This window comes from Emydura macquarii, unplaced genomic scaffold, assembly GCF_026122565.2.
Source record: "Emydura macquarii macquarii isolate MOO-44397 ecotype Brisbane River unplaced genomic scaffold, CSIRO-AGI_Emac_v2 contig_1483, whole genome shotgun sequence".
Classification (NCBI taxonomy): Eukaryota; Metazoa; Chordata; order Testudines; family Chelidae; genus Emydura; species Emydura macquarii.
Window position 1 is genome coordinate 16,513,436 of NW_027131620.1, and position 20,698 is coordinate 16,534,133.

General features: G+C 43.3%; 1 gene segment (V, D, J or C); it reads left to right on the forward strand.

The window, feature by feature from the left end:
* The first annotated feature begins 547 nt into the window (after positions 1-547).
* On the forward strand, positions 548-17,458 carry LOC137157127 (immunoglobulin gamma-1 heavy chain-like). The segment is given in 8 exon segments: positions 548-1,135; positions 5,002-5,343; positions 6,300-6,629; positions 7,955-8,074; positions 8,935-9,294; positions 9,405-9,713; positions 10,684-10,998; positions 11,968-17,458. Coding segments are annotated over 8 exon segments (1,821 nt in total).
* The last annotated feature ends 3,240 nt before the right edge of the window (positions 17,459-20,698 follow it).

Below are 20,698 nucleotides of genomic sequence, written 5' to 3' on the forward strand. Positions count from 1 at the left end.
AGGGGGCTGCATTGCAGTGATAACGTGTAAAATACCTTAGAAAATTAAAAGCTGGGTACTCTTGTTTTTGAAGAAAAGAAGCAGCCGCCTTATTCATATAACTGGGTGCAATAATCTCCAGGCAGCCGCTCTTGTGTCAGGACAAGTTCTTTGCCCGAAGGTGGCTGGGATCGCCCTTGGCATTACAGTGAAAAAACAAAAGCCTTACTTAGATGGTTGTCCCTAGCACTGCACCGTCTGTGCTCAGCACAGGCCTGCCGCTTTCCTCCAATCTTCCGTGCAAGTATCAGGGAATAAATAAAAGCTGAGTGAACCAAGCGAACCCCCCCGTTAGCGGGCTGAAATCGGACCCTGGCATGAGCGAAGCGGGACAGCAGAGGCGGATGCTGCGAGAGGGACGGGTGAGTCCTGCAGGCAGGCAGCGAGGGGCCGCTGGGTGCACGGGGAGGGAGGGGATGTGAGCCCTGCCCCGGGTTTATATGGCACAGGGCGAGTCTGGGCCGGAAGGGGACCACCTAGGGCTTGTGGAGGGAGCGGGGTGAGCTGCTCTGGGCTGGGGAGGAGCAAAGGGCGGACAAAGGATTAACGGAGGGGGCGCCCGCGGCTGGCTAGTGGGAGCGCGCCTGGTCTCGCCGGCGCAAGGTGCATCCCGCCAGCCCGCTCGGTGGCTCTGCTTTAGCGCTGCAGCCTGCGAACGGGGAGGAGCCGAGTTCGGGGCTGCTCCCCCCCAGTGCAAGCGTCCTAGCGCTTCGGGCGGCCAGTGCCCGGCGCGTATTCACTTCCTTGCCAGAGAAGCCTGCCCAGGCCAAGTGCCCGGTTCCCCTGTGGGATCCGGGTTCCACCGGCCCGGGGACAATTTTAGCGGCCGGCCCGCCTGGGTTCTGGGGCGGCCCCGAGGCTGCTGGCTGGCTCGCTCTCGCCCCCTACGTTGGCCCTTGTCGCGGTGCCCACGCTGCAGGGAGCCCTCGCCCAGCCCCCGCCGCTTGGGTGCCTCGGTCGCTCTTAGCCCCCCTGGCCGGGGGGGAGGGGCGCGCTCCCGGGGCGAGGCTCAAAGTGCACCTGAGGCTGCTCCTGCCAGGCGCCCCGCCCCGGACCATGGAAGCGCTGCTGCTGCTGCTGCACCTGGCGGCTGCAGGTATGGACGCTCGCCCCTTCCCCTGCCTCTGGGTTTGGGCTGTGCCGCGTGGGAGGGTTATTTTCAGCAACCACCCAGGCAGCCGGCTGCCAGCTTCTGCCCCCTCTGCTCAACTTGCGCCTTGGGCGGGGCTGCTCCCAAAGGAAGATCCTGTTCAACAGGAGCAAAGGGGGCAGAGTTGGGCCTTTGGAGACGGGGGAGGCTTTGCTAAGTTAAAGCAGTGGAGGGTGAACACAAACCCAAAGTGTCCCCACGAGGAGAGGGAGACAAGTGGTGGTGGTGGTGGTCTTGCTCTTGTTTGTTTAAGTAGCACTCTTAAGAAGGCTTGGAAGGATTTGGGTTTTTGTTTTTGTTTTGTTTTTATTAGTAAATGTCGATTTCACCGTAGACACACAAAGTGGGGAAACATTTCCATCAACAATTATTGAAATTTACCGCTAAGCAAAGCAAGAAAAACGCTGCCTGATAACTTACTAGACTGCAGAACTAGTGATTTAGACTTTTGAATTAGGCTGGTTACAAATGGACTAGTGAATGAGTAGTAAAAACAGGTCTGGATGGTTGATTTACGGATACTTGCTTTGTATATTCTGACATGTAATATTGAAGGTTTGTGTTTTTATGTTTATAAAGCTTTAACTTTTTGAATCTCAGTGTCTATTGTCAAATAAGTGTCTGCCCCCTCCATAATTTCCCACAACTGTAAACATTTAAATAGATAATAGAAAAAAGCTTCAAAACTCATTAGTTCATGCAACTGTGCAAATTTAAATTGATAAAAATTCTTAAAAATAAACCAATACTGTCTGTCAAAATGGTGTGTGTGTGTGTGTGTGTGTGTGTGTGTGTATTAACCAATTTCAGTTGAGCCTAACTCTAAGTGTATATGGGGTCATAGTTTATGGTAACTGCACTTGTATCCCCCCTCCATGATCCCTCTAGGACACCCATTTAAAGGTTTCTGGTTCCCGGCCATCACCTCTCTTGGGCAGAGACCTGCATCTCTCTCCTTCCTGACAGGGGATTTTAAGGCTGCACAGCTCCTTGGATAACATTGTGATACCCTCAGCAAGCCAGACTGCCTAAATAGGCCAGTGCCTGCACATTGCTTTCTCCCTGAAGGCAACGGCCAGTGTACTGCTCACAGTTATGTTACCTCATAGATCCTTCTAAGCAAGCACATTTATTCTTAAGATAAAAGCATGACAGAGAAAACAATAAAAGAACCTACACATATGCTAAAAAGGTTAGCAGAGGTCACCTCAAACACCAACCTAGGGTGGTGTTAGCGTTCAGTCCTTCAAAACTCACTACTGGGTTTTCCCTGTGATTGCAAGTTCATGTCCTTCTTAGCTCTGGAACCAGAACAAAGGCTGAGCAGAACAGCAGTTTCTTTATACAACACTGGCCTTTGATCTTGGCCTTCTATAATGGGTAATCAGCAAAGACCCTCTCCTCAGGGTGTAACTTCAAAAGGCTATGTATTTGCATAACTGGAGTTGGGTAATGGGCATTAACATCCCCCCTCAAGGAATTCCTAGAAAATCCAGTGAATGCTTATTGTCTCAAAAAGTCCACACTTGTCTAGCATTTTCAATATTTTCTTTTGATCTCCAGTTCTTACACTGGTCATATCTTGCCCCTAGAGAGGTTACATGAACTTAATACAATAAGGTCTTTCAAGGATATTGCAGGACACTGCCGTATCTGTCACACCTGGTTCTATCTGCTAGCTAACCTTGTGCCAGACAAATAATAGGTCCCTCTTCAAAAGAGTTTACCTTCCAGAGATATGAGTGGTTAGGTTACAACATGATACAGAGCCAGCATAGAGTTCCAGGGTAACTGATATTTGTAATGCTTCATAGAACAGGTGCTAGAAAAATAATAGTATTTTACACTAATTGTTTGGAACGTGTAACAGCTTACATCTAAAATGAAGGTGAATTTGGCCCAAAGTGTCTTCAGCTTCCAGCTTCAATTTTAAGGGCCAAATTTTGCTTTTGGATGCATCCACAGGACTCCTGTTAATTTCACTGGAGAATAGACTCCCATTTTCAAGTGCACCAGGAGCAGAATGTGGCCTGAAGAGCTGTGCTATAGCAATAAATAAATAAATAAAATCAATCTGAATTCAAAGGTGATAAAATGAAAACTATTCTGAACATTTGCCATTTGGAGATGGGGGAGGAAGGAATGTTATGTCCACTAAGCATTGTCCAAATTCCACAACTGCAGTTCAAGTGGAAAATACCATCTCCTTACTTGTTCAGCTAGTTTTATTAAAGGTATGTTTTGACTACAGTGGCATAACTACAAAAAAAGTCTATTCATTTTTTGAAATCTCTGACACCAAAGAGTGCAGTTGGCTCCCTAATATGGCTAGGTTTATTTCCAACAGGAATCTAGAACCAATATGTGAAAGAATTTCCATAGCAGACCTTTTACAAATTGGGAAGAGATGTTCCACAGACAGAAATGTCTGATAATGACTTAGAGAAGCAAATGGGACAACCATCAGCTTGAAATCTAGTCAATTTAAGAAAAAAATGAATGAAAAGTTGTTTCAGGTCTTACATCGATCTCTTCAGTCTCTATTGCCAGTTTCTGTGTTTTTTACAATGACCTTTTCTGGACCCACACAATCAAAAGAAGAAACAAACTAAGGTCATGATCCCACATTTGTTTCAGATCATGTGAATCCTATCCCTCTGCAGTACCCCATTGATTTCAATGGGGCTATGCATTGGCACAGACATCCTTGCTAGCAAATCTGATTGCAGGTTTGGGACCTGTGCTTGCCACAGTGTGCTGTCAAAGGCATAGAATAAAGAAACAAAAAGTGAATCCTATTCCCCTCTCTAGTCCTTTTCAGGTGTTACTTGTAACAAGGGTAAGTAAGTAAATTTGAGATGGATGTGTGATTTTTTTTTAATGTTGACTGTGTTCCATTCAGTAAACAATGAAATGTTTGGTGCTCCAAAGTGTTAATATGCTGGTTGCCTCATCTCAAAAAAGATATATTAGAATTGGAAAAGGTACAGAGAAGGGTAACAAGAATGATTAGTTCCAGGGGGTAGCCATGTTAGTCTGTATACAGCAGAAACAACAAGAGTCTTGTAGCACCTTAAAGACTAACAAATTTCTGCAGGCATAAGCTTTCGTGGGCTGCAACCCACTTCATCAGATGATTAGGATATGGAACAGCTTCCATACTAGGAGAGATTAAACAGACTGGGACAGTTCAGTTCAGAAAGGAGAAGAAAGACTAAGGGGGAGCGGGGAGAGGATATAAAAGCAGTCTGTAAAATCATGAATGGTGTGAAGAAAGTGAATAGGGAAGCATTATTTACCCCTTCACATAACGTAAGAACTAGGGGTCACCTGATTAAATTAATAGGCAACGGGTTTAAAACAAACAAAAGGAAGTGCTTCTTCACCCAACACATAGAAAACCTATGGATCTCATTGGGAGAGGGGGGGAATGTTGTTAAGGCCAAAAGAATAACTGGGTTCAAAAAAGAATTTGGTTATGAACTATGGCTATTAGCCAAGAAGGTCATGTTCTGTGGGATGCAACTGGCCTCTTTCCCATGTTCCTGTATTCTTATAGGGCCTGGTTCCTAAAAATATTAATCTCCTAGCATATGTGTCTGAAGGATTTGATTTATTCACAGAACAGATAAGCACAATGTCCCCACCCCAGCACAGTGATGTGATGCCACCCTGATCCTAGACAGACCCCTAATTAGGGCTGAGAAGGGGAATCCAGTCTCTATAGCCCTGTCAATCCTTTTCCTGTTGCTGAGATTGACAGTGGGTGCCAATTGCATGTTTTATTTTTGTTTTATTTGTTTTATTTTTAGCTACACTGGAAATCAAGACCAGCCCTTCCCCAGTATTCTGTCTGGTGGACAAACATATTGAATTGCATTGTAATTTTACGATCTGGAAGAGTGTTAAATTGGAGGATGTGGCAGTGAAATGGACCATACGCAATGAATTTGGAGAGAAGCCAGTATACCAATTTGATGGAAAGCATACATTATATCATCGGAATGGGGCCTTGGTGAATCCTGAGTTACTAACCCAGGGCAGCGCATCACTGAACCTGCATAATGTGACAATAGATGATGAAGGGATTTACACATGCACTGTTCTAATAACCCCACAGTATGGAAGTGGGACAATCCAGCTCCAAGTCAGAGGTACCCAGTATTGTTAGCTATGAAACAGTAACAACTTGCAACAATAACTTTGTAATTTTGAGGCCAGCCAAATGGTTGAGTTAAGACATGATACTGTGATTTAATGTAACTAACGGTAGAATATACTGTTGTAGCTGTAGGGATTTTCATTTTCAGGAATTCCTAATTGCTTCATAAACTATAGAATTGGGGGAAATGTGACAACAGGGTATCAGATAAATGTATTAATAAACTCATTTTACACATGGGAAAAATTGAGAGAGAGAGAGAATAACTGACCTGCCCAGAGTCTCACAGTGAGTCTGTGATAGAGCTGGGATTAAGAACCAAGAGGCCTGATTCCCTGTCCCCTGCCTGTACTAACCACTAAACCACATATGGATATGAAGTGACTTTTTTGGAATGGGAGCACTGAATATTAAGCAAACCCCTATAATTTCCCTTGCCGTTGCCTACAGCCAACTGTTCATTCTCAAGTGACTGCTTTGAATTATTTTTAGGCACTTGTTTGAGGATAACTGCAGCGAATGTTTCTTAGGGGAACAGCAGATGCTCGCCACGTCCTTGTGGTCAGTTTAGAGTTAGCTCCTTTACTCTTTGATGCAATGATTTAGCCATGGTCTGGTTTGTTTACAGGTTAACATTATAAGATTAAATAGTTTGTAGAAAAGAAACTCTTCTGAGGCATTCTTACTGTGCTTCACTCAGTGTGTATCTTTCACTCATTTGTGCACTTACATGCTCCTTTTTATTTTGAACTAAATTTTTGCCAGTGTCCATTAGTACTAGGTCAATGTTTTGGATCTAGTCTTATTCACTTAATGCCATGTAACTCAGTATTCCCAATTTTAACTACCCAGAAGCAAAATTAGTATCTAGTGCTAATTAGGAATCTTTTATGGGGAGTCATGAGCAACAGGATCTTATTTGTGCATGACTGTGATATCTCTTCTCAGCTCAGCCTACAGTGTTGCTGTCACCCCAAAACCCCCAAATTGCAGCAGGGGGAGAGAAAACCTTTTCCTGTGATGTTCATGAATTTTACCCTCAAGAAATTGATATCTCCTGGCTGGTTAGGAAGCCTGGCAGTAAACATGAGAGGCCCTTAATGCAGGATATCTGCACTGGAGTCCCATTGGCTCATGATAAAAAGGGCGTGTTCACTGTGCTGAGCCGGGTAACCCGAGAGGTGTCTGAGGAGGACGATGGATCCTTGTACATCTGTGAAGTCCGACATGAATCCCTGGAAAAGCCCCGGAGAGGAAATACAACCATATTTGTCACAAGTAAGTGGTCCAACAACAGACTCTTAATAGATCTGATTGCAAAATTTTCTATGCCACAGTTTTCTATTGGAAAATGTAATTTTGCTGAAATCAAAATGTTTCATGGGAACATGTTGGTCTAATGACATTTTCAACAGGAAAAAAGGTTGAAATGAATCGGTTTGACTTTCTTTTTAATTTTGATAAGGTAAAAATGTTTAATTTTGTTATCATTTTGATTTGTTTTTGTTTAAACTTCTAAATTATACTAAAATACTAGTTAAAAATATATTGTATTTATATATTTAACGTGATACAACATAGACCATATTTAATATTACAGTGTTTTGACATTACTGAACTTACACATTTCAATTGTTCCACATCAAACTCTCGGAATTTTCATTTTCCAGAAAATTGCTAACTTTCAACTTTTCGGTTTGATTTGGAACAAAAACAAACTTCAAAACGTTGGGATTTCCCAGCAAATGGGAATTCTGGTTTTTGACCACATCCACTCTCTATACATTGGGGAATTCCTAAGAAATGACTGATGTGAGGAATCATTTTAATATGGGCAAAATCCTGCCTTAACTCCAGCAGTCCTGGGTGCAATAGAACCAGTGCCCAGGAGCTCTGGATTCCAGGGGCCTGCAGCAGGGTTTTGTGCCCTCTTCAGGCTGTGGAGCTGTGCTCTGTTTTGGCTCAGTCCATCAGCATGCAGAAGAGATTGAGAGTAGGGCGGGGCTGCCGAGTACATACTGTTGCAGATCCACTGTCCAGTCCTCCCACAGAAGAGGAATGCAGCATTCTCAGGGACTTTTGCAGCTTTGAGGCTTCAATAGCAGCTTCTGAGTTCTGCAGCTTGTATGGGTTCTCTGCTCACTTTCAGCTCCCACAGATCTGCCCAGCTCACAGTCCCTGTTAATCAGGCTGCAGTTGAGGGTAGAAAAGCAAAAAAACCACTCAAATATCCTGTATATCAGCCTTTGCTAGCAAGCTCATATTAGCCCTATCCCAGCTTTCTACCCTCATAGACATAGCCCTGTGCCCAAAATAACAATGTTACTCCAGGGCTCAGTCTGCTCCTCTGTCAAGTTTGTTCTTAATGCACATGCCTTCCAAAAAGCCTGTAATCCTTCCTCTTGCTTACAGAGGACTGATTACAGCTTGACGTCTTTATGACTCAGTTTACCATCATGTAAAAGGGGGATTATAATAAAACAGAAGTGCTGCACTTTCCAGGGCTGATCTGAAGCGTCATTAATTGTTTGTGAAATGCTTTGAGATCCTCGGGTGGAATCTCATTATTTTAAATTGTTTCTGATGACTACATTTGTTTTCAGCCCCAAAGCAGTATCATCGGGATACAGGGTTCATTGCTGGAGTGGCTGTCGCCTGTATTGTGGTAACTGGAGCGTGTAGTATATTTTTTACCATATTCTATCAGGAACGACTCATGAAAGGTAATTTTTTAAAACATTCCTACCCTTCAGCATTGTTGTAGGCCACCCATTTACGTAATAACGATAATAATAATTAATAAGTAATAATAACTTAGCTAAGGGTATGCGCTGCAAACGGTGTGCTGCTTCAACTCATATTAAAGGAAATTTGGCCTAAAAATTAGAGCTATAGCTTTCTCTTAACCAGAGCGTTAAAAAATATTGTATTTGATTCTGAACCCCAAAGAAGGGAGCTGCTAACTTCTGCACTTTTATCTGATTTCCTCATGGATATTTTGTGTGTTAGGACACCCGAGTCTGCTGTATGGCATATGCACGAACTCCTGGGGGGCAAAAATAGTAGGTAATCTAGTTTATTTGCCTGCCTTATGGCAGGATTGATTTCATTTCCCTAAATCATCTGTCATGGGCTAATTTAGTCTAATCTAATCCAGTCACTAGAGGGATGCAAGAGGGTTTTAGCAACTAGGGGAGACCAGCTGTGGAGGTTGGAGCCCTAGGCGTTTAGCAGTTTTAGAAGTCATAGCACTTGTCAGAAGTGGAAGGATCAGAAGAGTTTAAAGAGAGGATGGGATTTAGCAACTGAAAGACGATTGAGCCACCTCCAACTCACCTTGTTGCAAAGGACTCTTGGGTGGAGGAAGTTTTGGTCATGTCTGGGCAAGAGTGATGACAAAGCAGGGCTCTCTGCAGCTGCACTTTGGGCACGTGCCTACAAAAGACCTCGTGTGTTGATTTCACTGGGACCAGGATTTCACTCCTACTGAGGATGTCCCTCTTTTATGTATCCAGGAACTCACAGTTCTTCTATGCCAGCATCACACAGAGACTTCTACGTCCCAAATTTATCTTTTTTACAGTGCCGCCTCAGGTCTCCTTGATTAACAAACCTGATGTGATCCCGATTAATGAGAAGCTGAAGCTGATGTGCAACATAAACGGCTTTAGGCCAAAAGCGATTAGTGTGAAATGGTACCGAAGAACCCCCCAAATGGCATCAACTGAAGCCTCTGGTGAAACCTCTTTTCTTCTGGGGCCTAGAGAAGATATTACAGACAAGGCAAGGCAGCCTTTGGAAACCAATGGCAAATTCTTCAGTGTTCCATCCTGTCTGACCTACACACCCACTATCCGGGATGATGGGGCCGTGTTCGAATGCAGCGTTGAACACATTGCACTGAAGAGTGTCATATGGATGAGCACCACGCTGAGTGTCACCGGTAAAGGCTCTCCTTCTCGGTAGATCTTTTCTTACTGACTCATTGCCAAAATCTGAACAGTAACTTTTACAAGATTTCCCTGAAACTCTCTCTCTTTCTTTCTCTCTCAGCTCGGCCAGCAAGTCTCTACATCACTAGCTGGCCTCAGGCTCCCATGGTAGGAGAGAAGCTCATTCTGAGTTGCGTAGTAGAGAAATTTTACCCGAAGAATATCACTTTGACTTGGTTTCGAAATGGACAGCCGGTTAGGGATGTGACACAGTTTGGACCTTTCCCTTGTGAAATTGACTATTTCAGTGTCTGGAGCCAGACTGAGTTTATACCAACCAATGATGAGGAAGGGGCAGTTTACGTCTGTCAGATAAAACACAGCAGCTTTGGAAATATAGAAGAACTCTTCTATGAAGTTAACTTGCAAGGTAAGATGCATGCCGTGAGTCAGCTGCTGCCAATGATGCACTCCCTGCTGCTTGTAGTGGAGCTGCCTTTGAGAGGTTCAGTGGATTTACACTAGGAGGTGCAACAGGTTAGGAGGGTTGAGTTTCACTGCTTGAGAGGCAGGGTGGTCTATTGGCCAGTGCACAGGACATAGTGCTAGGAAGTTCTGAGATCTAATTGTGGCGTTACCACTGACTTGGTATGTGGCGTTGGGCAAGTCAGTTCCAGTTTTCCTTCTGTAAAATTTAACAGGATGGGGTATTGTGAAAATCAACTAGCTAATATAAAGTGCTATGGAAGTATTAAGTATTTCTAGGCGAGACTGGTTTGATCACCTGGAATCTGGATGGGGCTGTCAGTTTAAAGACTATGGCGGAAGCTAAGGAGCAGCTGAGTTCCTCCTAATCCAGCCTTTTAGAGATGGGTTGAATGGGCCTTCTGTTTTCTTGTCTTAGCCCCATTTCACACATTGATTTTCAGTGGTGGTGCAAAGTGGAACTGGCCAAGGTAATGCCCAAAGTCTGGGATGAGGAAGAGGAGGAGTGGTAGCTGTGGCTGAGTAGAGAGAGCCACAGAGCACTGTGTGTCAGTAGTGGGAGAGTCTGGGAATGTGATGGGGCTTGGAGTACTGAAAGAGCCCAATGAGCTGTAGGTACAGGCAAAAGAGGGCGAGACACACAATGTTGGGCCCAGGTCAAAGCTATAGTCATATAAAAAAATTTCCATTGCCAGACCTGCAACATGCCATAAACAATCAAACCATGCACCGTTTGCAGCAGCTCTCTGACTGTGTGAGCTGTGTGAGGCTCCCATGTTCTCACTGTGACTGTCCTGAACTATTCACCACGCCTGTTGGTATTGTTATGCATCTTGGCCATCTGCCCTCTTCTTGACATCGGGGGTAACTTGTCTAACCATCTATCCTGCTGCGTGTTATTTCCATTTGAACAGGGACACCCCCTGAAGTTCTCTGGATCACAACAGACCCCTCCATTCCTGTGGTGGGAGAGGAGCTGAGGCTGAACTGCAGGATCAGTAACTTCTCCCCTAACGTGATCGATGTGAACTGGTTCCGAGATGGGCAGCCACTGCAAGAGGGAGTCTGCCATTCAGTCTCCGTAATGGGAGCCAACGGTTTGCACTCCATTTGGAGCGTGTTGAGAGTCATGCCCAGAAGGGAAGACGAAGGAGCTGTGTTTACATGTAGGGTGACACATGCTGCTTTGAGAGACTCTGTAGAAAGATCATACACTCTGCAGCTGCCTAGTAAGTCCTGTACATTGTGTTTGTTTGTGAATACAGTGCCTGGACAACAGAGATTAGCTTAAAGCAGGGTGCCCAAAGTGTGGTCAAGGGGCCAAATAAGGCCTGCAGAGTGCTAGAGGGAGGCCTAATGTGATGGTATGAGCTGATGGCTGCGAGCTAGGAACTTAATGAGACCTGATCTCAGCTCTGACACAGACTCCCAGGATGCGTAACCTCTCAGTCTAGGATCCACCATCTGTACAAACACTTACTTATGTAAGGGTGGAGTGAAGGTTGTTGTGTTTGTAAAGCGCCTTGAAGATGTTCACTTCAATTATTATTATGTTATTAAAATGCAGCCTGTGGCCGCTCTCTGCATGTAACCGCAGGGCAGGAACAAAGCTGATCAACTGCAGGTTTTTAGGGCTGGTAAAGTGTTATGAAACATAGAGCCTCTGAGTAGGGTCTAAATTCTGAACTCTGGGAGGAATCCTAGCCCTCCTGGGTCCTATCAGCTAGAAGTGGGCATCGCACGAGGGGACACTTGGACTTTGCTGGTGGCCCTCCCCTCTCAATCCCTCCTCATCTTTTGTATTGGCCTCTAGCCACCAGATTTAGTTCTTTGGCTAGCTGGTGTCTGTTAAATTTTCCAAGCCGTGCCCAAAATATTATACTCACATATGGGATTTTTATTGTGGTCAGTGAATGCAACTTTCTGCATCACAATTGCCAACGTTTCACCCAGAACAAACAAGGTGAATTTTGTTTATGAATTTACCCCATATGGAAATATGTCATTTTGATGGAGACATTTAAAAAAGAACCCTGCAGACTATTGGTCATGAGAACCCAAAATGTTTTACTCTATTGCAAACTGATGAACTTCCTCCCACCATCTGGCATGCAATTTTTTTCCCCACATCTGTATAACAAACCACATAGCAGCAGTTACAGCTGGCCACCCTGACAATTCTGACTTTTTCTTTTTAGATTGACTTGGTGAAGGCTGACCAGACTGTCTATGGTGGGAAAGGTACACTTCCATCACAGTGAACGTTCTCTGGAAAAGAAAATTATTGAACTCTGAGACGTTGATTCTACATCCCTCCCACTTCATCTCTTTGCATTCATGTTCCCCTCATAAAGGGGAACTCCTTCTTCCCATCTTCCAGTGTAAGAACTGTGTCTGGTTATACACAACACTTGTGGGAGCTGCTCGCTGCCTTTCTGTATGAGAAACACCAGTTCATCAGCTGGTTTGTAGAGGGGACAGAATTTTTTGTTCTTCAGCTTCACTTTTGGTTAAAGGATGGCCTAGCATTCTGCATTTGTTGTGTTGAATTGCTAAACGTGCACGTGAGCAGCACAAGAGAGTCAGTGTTATTAATACAATAATTTGTCTTAGTATTATTAACACTTAGGATTTATCTCCAAAGTGAATTAACTAATTACCCCTCACAACCCTGTATGAGGTAGCTAGGGCATAGTTATAACCTGTTTAACAGAAGGGGAAGAAGACACACAAAGTTGTGAAAATGATTTACCCGAGGTTGCGCAGAAAGTCATGGAGTTATTTGCACATATACTAAGGGGTTCATTGGCTTTCATGTACACTGAAATGATCCTAGCTCTGACACCTAGATAGAAATGGGCAAGGCAATGAAGAAGATAAGAGAAGACCTATCATACTCTTTACCACTGGGTGTCTCTCTTTGCCTCCATCACTGGAGGTAAAACTGAAAAATGTAAAGACAACTCTGCAGTCCTGCCTGTGTTGACCAGTGTGGGTAACTTAGAACTGTGTGAAAGGAGAAAGAGCTTTGCCTGCGGAAGATTTTTATTTTCACAAACAAATATCTGCAGTTTTGTTTGTTGAACAGAAAATTGACCACTCCTCCTACACTTCCTACACAATGGGTTGACTCCAGCTGTTTCGAGGAATGAATTCCCTTTCTCAATGGGCCAACTTTAGATCTGCTGTACATGGATGATGTTTCAGTTATTTCAGTGGAGATGCACCTGCTTCCACCAGGTCTGAATTAGGCTCAGTATGCAATGACATCAAATCATGGGAAGGAGAATATAAAGAAACAGGGAATGATAAAGAGGGCAGAAGGAGAAGTTCTTTTGGGAGAACTTGTGCTGTTTGTTTTTTGTAGGTCAGCTGAATTGTCTTAATTTGTTAAGTTCTCTTTTTGATTGATTGTTGTAAGTGACTTCAATCAGGTGGCAATGGAGAGGAAATGTCTAGGTGTAGATTTCTAGTGGGATGCTCACTAGAAGTAATAATGTTAGCGACCACTTTGGCCATTGAGTTTATTGGGAGCAGAATCCAGCCCTCTATAATGGAAAATGAAAGAGGAAAGTGTATATATAAAACCAAGACAACCAGCATAGCTGCTGGTACAAGTGTGTGAGCAAAAATGCATGTGAATAATCTGTATATTCAGTTACCATGACTGCATGGGAAAATGACCAGACAATGTCTAACTGGCCCTTTGCATGTTCAGTTACTGTAGGGTGACCAGATGTCCCAATTTTATAGGGACAATCCTGAAATTTGGAGCTTTGTCTTTATATAGGCACCTATTACTCCACACCCCCTATCCCCATTTTTCACACTTGCTATCTGGTCACCCTAAGTTACCGTGATTCTGCTTGAAAACTGAATGTACAAATTATGCATATGCACTTTTGAGTGTGAATTTTAAAAAATCTACGTCTCAGTAGCTGCAGGAATTTGGAATCCGCCAGCTTTGCAAAATGCAGAGTATTACTAACCTCTTGCAAACATCGTATCGGTGCTGATAGGAAAATAAGTCAAACAGTACAATAAAAGGTCATTGGTAAAACAAAGGTCAGTATGTGAGGGTCACTAATGATAAATAAAGCCCCTCCCTAGCCAGAACACAAGCCCAGAGTCTCAGGCTGTCTCTTAGTGCCTTACCTACTAGCTCTCCCTTTTGCATGAACAGTGAGTGGATTTACATTTAGTGGAGTTAGTGATACAGCAGACTGTTGGGTTGGAATCAACCATCCTTCCTTGCGTGTCTATCAAGAAAGGGATAAAAATCCAGTTACAGCAGGAAATAATTAATATGGAAAAATGAAGGAAAGAGAAGCACACGGGCCTTGGCTAATGCTGGTTCAGGAATTGTTCATTATAGGTGTTTATGTAATTAAGAAGATGCGAAGAGGTTGGGTTTAATCTTAATTGCATGCAAAATGCTGGAGCTCTAAGCAAACAAGCATGTCACCACCAGCACAGTAAACTTCAGTGACGGACAGACCCTTGTCCTGTGAATACTCAGTGGCATGTTCATGCTACTGAGCTGATAGGGGCTGCATTAAGGGAACTGAATCAAAAGAAACGGGCACACATGTGACTCAAGGAAGGCAATACCCTTTCTTTGTTTCTCACCATTAGAAACCTGTGTCACTACAAGAGAAATTACAGATTTCTGCACTGGCTACCAGATAAACTCTTTTTCTCGCCTAAGATCTCATGGAGTTCTTGTTTTTCACATAGTTGCTTTATGAGGGAGGAGTTTGTTGGTCTCCTGCAGCCACAGCACAGAGGCAGAGTATATTATCTGGTGAACTGGGCTCTTTTTAAATGGTTGTATTGTTTTATGACTTGAGAATTTAACCGTTGAGTCCTCAGCTTCTTTATCTGCTCATCTTTGTCTTCATGCATGGAATGTTATCTAAGTGATCAGGTTGTATGTGTTACAAAAACCCACCATTTGAGTCATGCTCACAGCTGATGAGCTGGGTCCTTTTTCTTTTCTCCTTCCTTCTTTCTGTTAATTATGGGCCTGATACTGCAGTCCTTACCATCATGGCTAACTCACATAAGTGTGTAGCCATTGACAGACTAGTCACATAAGTAAGGCCAGCAGATTCTGGCCTTGGGTTTGTGGCTTGAAAATCTGAAATCTACCCCATTGTTTCCTGATTCCTACCTGTGTCAAAATGATCCCTGATAACCATGGAGCCCAGATAGAAAATCAGTTCAGATAAAAGCTGCCCCCATCAAAGGATGGGAAATTGGAATAGCATCAGGCCAACAAAAGAAGTCCAACTAAAATGCAACCTGCTTTGACCACTGGGGCATGTCTCTGCTGCTCTAGAGAGTTCTGGTTTTAAAATATTATTGCCCAATGAATGGCATTGGATTTGATGGGGCTCTTTGCTTCCAGGATGTTTAATCTCTTCACTGGATATTTTTGTTTTTGTTTTTGCGTTCCCTAATTGCCACAGATCATTTGGTTTCAGTTTTATTCGCCATTTCTGGTGTAGGCATGAAGAGCTCATTTTCCTTTAGCTCCACAGTTGCTTGGTAATTAACATCTTGGAGGTTGTTTACTTTCTTCGAAAACACTCTTCTTGGGGTATACAGTTCTCATAAAAAGGCGTTGGAAAGCTGCACAATTGCCCGTGGTTGCTTTGAAGCTTGACTTTGGAATTCTGGGTTTGGATCTGCACTGCTTGGATATGTCAGGTTGTGTGTGGAGAGGGAAATACAATTAATCTGATTTGAATTAGGTCTCAGAAGCTGCTTTTTGCTCCTCTGGTTTATTTGTGACAGATTAAAGTTTATGCAATGCTGGAGGGTTATTCTGTATCTTTTTTCATGTGGTAACTTTTTATTCATGTTACTCAGTGGCAAAATATGAAACCTGCAGAAAGGGCTAAAATATATTTGCTGTTCTCTGATTAAATAGAGAACCATAGAGTATCACTAAGGGGAAATAAGTAGGAAAGGTATGTCAGCATGATCTAGTGACACAAGAAGTTAAATGACTTACTCTGAGCAGGGGGCTGGAAACTAGGAACATCCTGAATTCTAGCTCTGCCACTGGCTCGCTGGGTGGCCTTGAACAAGTCTTTTAACTTCTTGTGTCAGTTTCCCCATTTTGAAAAGTGGGGATGATAATAATACCCACTTACACTTACCCACCCCAAAGGGGTGATATGTGGATTTATTGATTTGTTGTTGTTTGCATGCTATTCTGAAGCTATAAAGTGCTATTGGAGAGGAGAGAGAAATAAAGTATGCTATCTCACACTGACCATGGTCTGCTCAGACAAGAAATAAACCAGTCTCTAAAGCTTACTGTACCAGCAAGCTCTATGGCTCTTTTCCACCATGCTAGTGATTTATGGTTTTTATTATCCAGGGAATGTTTTCTTCTTTGGAGTCTGTTTTGTACTTTCTTGCTCCTCATTTGACTCTATTAGAAACTCTGACTTTCCTGATACATTAGGAATGACCTATCTAGTATTGCTAATTCTCCTGATGGCCAATTGGCTGTGAAGGGCTTGTTTGCCTAGTAATATTTCCGTATCTCCTAGTGCATTGTGGGGCTGAGTTCATCGACATCCATAATGCTCTTTGAGCTAGTCAGTCAGAGGATGCTGTAGAAGTGCAAAGTGAGATCAGGTTATTATCTTGCTTGTCTTTTTTCTGCTCACATTCTGGTTTTATTCAGACTGATTTAACCTCCATTCACTGTGCTCCAGACACAGCAACAAAACAGAGAGAAAGTCCAGCCCGCACTTTCACTTGGCTTTATCCTTTCATCTTTTCCCCCTTTGAACTGTTCCTCAGTTTGATTATAAAGTTTGAACTGTCATCTGTATCTTCTACCCCTTGCTCTGCATCCTCATAACCTGATGGAGAGACTGGGATTCTCTGAGGCTATTGTTGATTTACTTTTTTCTTCTTCTGTGGCATCTCCATTAGTGGAGGCTTGCACCTATGGTAGTCCATTCTGTATGATCCTCTGCTTATCTCTTTCTGGATGAATGGTCTGTTTGGTCCACCTAAGATACTACATTGCATTGGCTGAGTTCAAGGGCAAGGGAACCTTTATAGAAATGGGGAGGGGACACAAGGCCAGACTGGGGGAATTAAAATACTACTAAAATATCCTGCAGAGTTACAACTGGAACATAAATACCCAGAATACAAAATGTTATATTATAATTATTATTATAATATTTAAGATATAATTATAGTATGAACAAATGAAAAAAAACCAAAAACAAACCAACAACTTTAGTTCTAAACATCAGGACTGCATTTTATTTTTGCCCTTCATGTACTGTACTTCACTTGCATTTATCATTTTACTGCATATTCTCCATTATTAATATTGCACTATTATTATTATTTATCATTGAACTGTAACTTGCAATTCTGTAACATTACAATCTAATTATCCTTGTTTATATATAATGCATATTTTAACAATTGTAACTCTAAATTGTAAATCTCTTTTAAAAAAAAGGTGTCAGCAAAATAAATAATAATAAACAACTTTTAAGAGAGGTAAATGTGCCCCTTTATGAATTACCGTATAAAATTATTTTTTCTAATGTTTGTTTTATAAAAAACAGGTTTTCTAAAAAAAATTAACAAACACCATCAACAGGCTTTAGCAGATAGAAACATATGTATTTAACAAAAACTGTAAACATATGCATTTTGAAAACATGATTATCTAGAACTGCAAATGGCCAAGATATTAGGAATGCATCAGATGCATTCCTAGATATCCACTGCAGTTCTAGATAATCATGTGATCAAAATTGCATTAAGTTTACAGTTTTTGTTAAAGTGTGTGTGTGTCGGGGTAGGGGGATATAGCTCCTTGGCCTCCCAGATTCTGGCACCATTGATTGAGTTCCAATAATCTCCAATACTTTTTTGTTGGTTACGTGATCTAATCATGATATCCATCTTCTTTAACACCGTCATTTGAAGGATTGTAGTTTATCATCAATAAACATTGTTTAAATGTCCATGTTGGAATTTATTTTTAGTTAGTTCAATAAAATAATCCTCTCCTTGCCCTTTATATGGTCTTTTTTTGCTGTTTGATAATGAGGAAAAGAGCAATGCTGTCTGTGCTGATAGGGAATTTGTTTTGCAGGGGGTTTTGACATCAGGCATGAAAAGCCAGTCCTTTGGAGTTAGAATTCTAGTGTGGGCAGTTTTTTTACTTCCTTTATGACATGTTTATAAAGCATCTTTTCTTAACAGGCTTAGCCTTTGCTTGGATTAATGTATTTGTGCCATACTATGTGCTGGTTTTTGTTGCTCAGCATTAGTGTGTGCATAGTGGGGAAATGGTGTTAGTCTTGCTAAGATTAGAACGACACAAGGCAGAATATTCTAGTAAGTCTGGACCAATACTCTTGATCTGAGGACCTGAAAACTGCCAGAGGCTGGGAATGGCCCTTGGGATGGATCACGTGAGGATTACCTGTACTATTCATTCCCTTTGAAACACCTGGCGTTGGCCACTGTTGGAAGACTGGATATGGGGCTAGATGGACCATTGGTCTGACCCAATATGGTCATTATTATGTAAAATTTGAGGAAGTTTGGAACTGACATGTCCTGTAGCTTGTGTCTGCTATGATTAGCTCTTCTATTGTAGTTGAGATGTATTTAACCTAGTGACTGGGCGCACTATGGGGGTACCTGGCTGAAATTATCTGGCCTGCTATACAGGCTGTCAGGCTACACAATCTAGGGGTCCCGTCAAGAATCTATTTTGAAGTGTATGTCCTGCTAAACCCCTCCTCTGACAAAAGGCATGAAGCAAGTGGCGCTGCAGTGAGGAAAAAGATGTCCATGTCCCTTTTCTGAGTATAGAGATGGAAAAGAAGATTCACCCCACCCGTTTTACTGTCTTGTTGTAACTCCATTGTTAACAGCAGAGTTGCACCAGTGTAAAATTGGAATAACGGGTGAATCAGGCCCCTGAAGAGGAAAAACCATAAACCACCACAAACACACATCCCCACTTCAGGCAAATAATGTATCCATGTGATTTTAAAAAGACCACTGAAGTTGATAACTTGTGAAAAAGGAAACTTTAGATGTGGATGCATTTAAAGAGGTACAGGTACCCACTATTTATTTTGGCACTAGATCTGCATTAGTTGTATGCAAGTCTTATTAGATATGATACTGATGAACCTCACAAGCTAAAAAGAGTTGGGTTAGTAGTGCTAGGAAATCCCAGGAAGTAGTAGTGGTGAGCCAGCTCCTATCTGTGCTGCATTAAAGAATTTGTGTAAATTGGGAATGCCCCCAGCTTCTCTCAAATTTGGCTCAGCTGCCCCTTCCCCCATTTTGAGGGCGTGGCAGCCAAGCACTACACCTCAACTCTAGCTCTGCTCCAACTGCTGCTTGAACAGGGGCTGCCCAGCAAAGCACCCCTGATCCGCTCCACACACAAACAGCCCGCCACCTGCCTCCACTTAACCTGACATCCTCTACACCTCAGAGCTGCACTGACATACATCCTGATCACTGCAGCCCCCAACACTTCAGCCACCAACATTCCCCAAACATCCCAGTCCCACCCCCCTCCACAATCCCCCTTTCTTCCCACAACTCACCTCACCGCCTTCCAACATCCCCTATGTGCCCCTTCCCCCAATACTTAGACCATCAGTAGTTCGCCTCCAGCCTCTCACACAACACCCCTGGGACCTTCCTGGCCACTCACTGACACTCCCTCACTCCCACCTCAGCGCTCTGCTCCAGTCTTGGGCTAGGGTGGCTCTTACGATTCTGGCCGCAGCTCTGGTTGCTCCCTTGCCTGCCATGCATTCACGCAACCTGGATCAAATTTGAGTGGGTGGTACTACCAGCTCACAACAAAGCTCATTCCAATGTGGCCTGGGGCAAGGGCGGCCAGACTAAATTCGAGTGAGTGGCATTGCAGGTTTGGCCTGTCAAAATGCTGCCCACCCAAATCTGGTGGTCTGAGGCCCTATGCAAATGCACCGAGTGCATGTTGGTTAATCCAAGCCTGGTTGGCACCCTTATTACTGTGCCAGTGCTCCAGCATGGTACTGGGGGCGCTGTACTGCAGCCAGTGTTGGTGATTCAGTAGTTACTTTTTCCTTTATCATTAGTGAACCAACACCTCAGCAAGGTGCTTGCTCTTTTACTGGATATGCCGTCTTTTGGATAAGATGTGCCAACCGTCCTCATTAAAGGCTCTCACAGGAGTAGAGGTGTTAACTGTGGTGTCCTGGACAAATTCCAGCTTTACTTTCTTTACTACACTTGTCCCTGGAATTTCAATTGCATGAGTTCCTCTTCACGTCTCCTATAAATACGATGGTAGTGTGTTGCTGGTGCAGCACGACTGCTCCATTTCCATCCCAGAAGTAGCTGCTTTTCAGTGGTGGGTTAAATGATCCCTGTATGCACGGGGGGTCCCAGTTTTCATACTTGCCACTTAAGTCAGGGCACTAGCTGTGCATTCAGGTGCTCAGATGGACAACAGGGTGCCTGAGTGTGACAGTTGGGCTCTCCATAGACAAGGTGCTTTATGGTCGGTTGCAGCTGAAAGACTGTATAAATATATGGCACTGGTATGACTTTGATCTTTTCCTTACCTTGGAGACAACCCTCTTCACTTGATACCAATTAGGATTCAGGAACCAGTAGGTACCAGGTATGTTTGTATGGGGCTTGAAGCAGGGTTTTTTCAATGGAGGCCACTCAACTCTGGAAGACATTGGCTCCTGTGGTCTGAAGAAACCCTGATTTGCTGGTCTTCAAAGCACGTTGCAAGAAATCACTATTCTCCTAGGCTTTTTTCTGAGGGGGGAGTGATCAGGGCTGCATGGAGCTGGCAGGAAGAGGGGCATGCTTTGCTGGGGAAGGGAGGTCAGTGACTGTTGT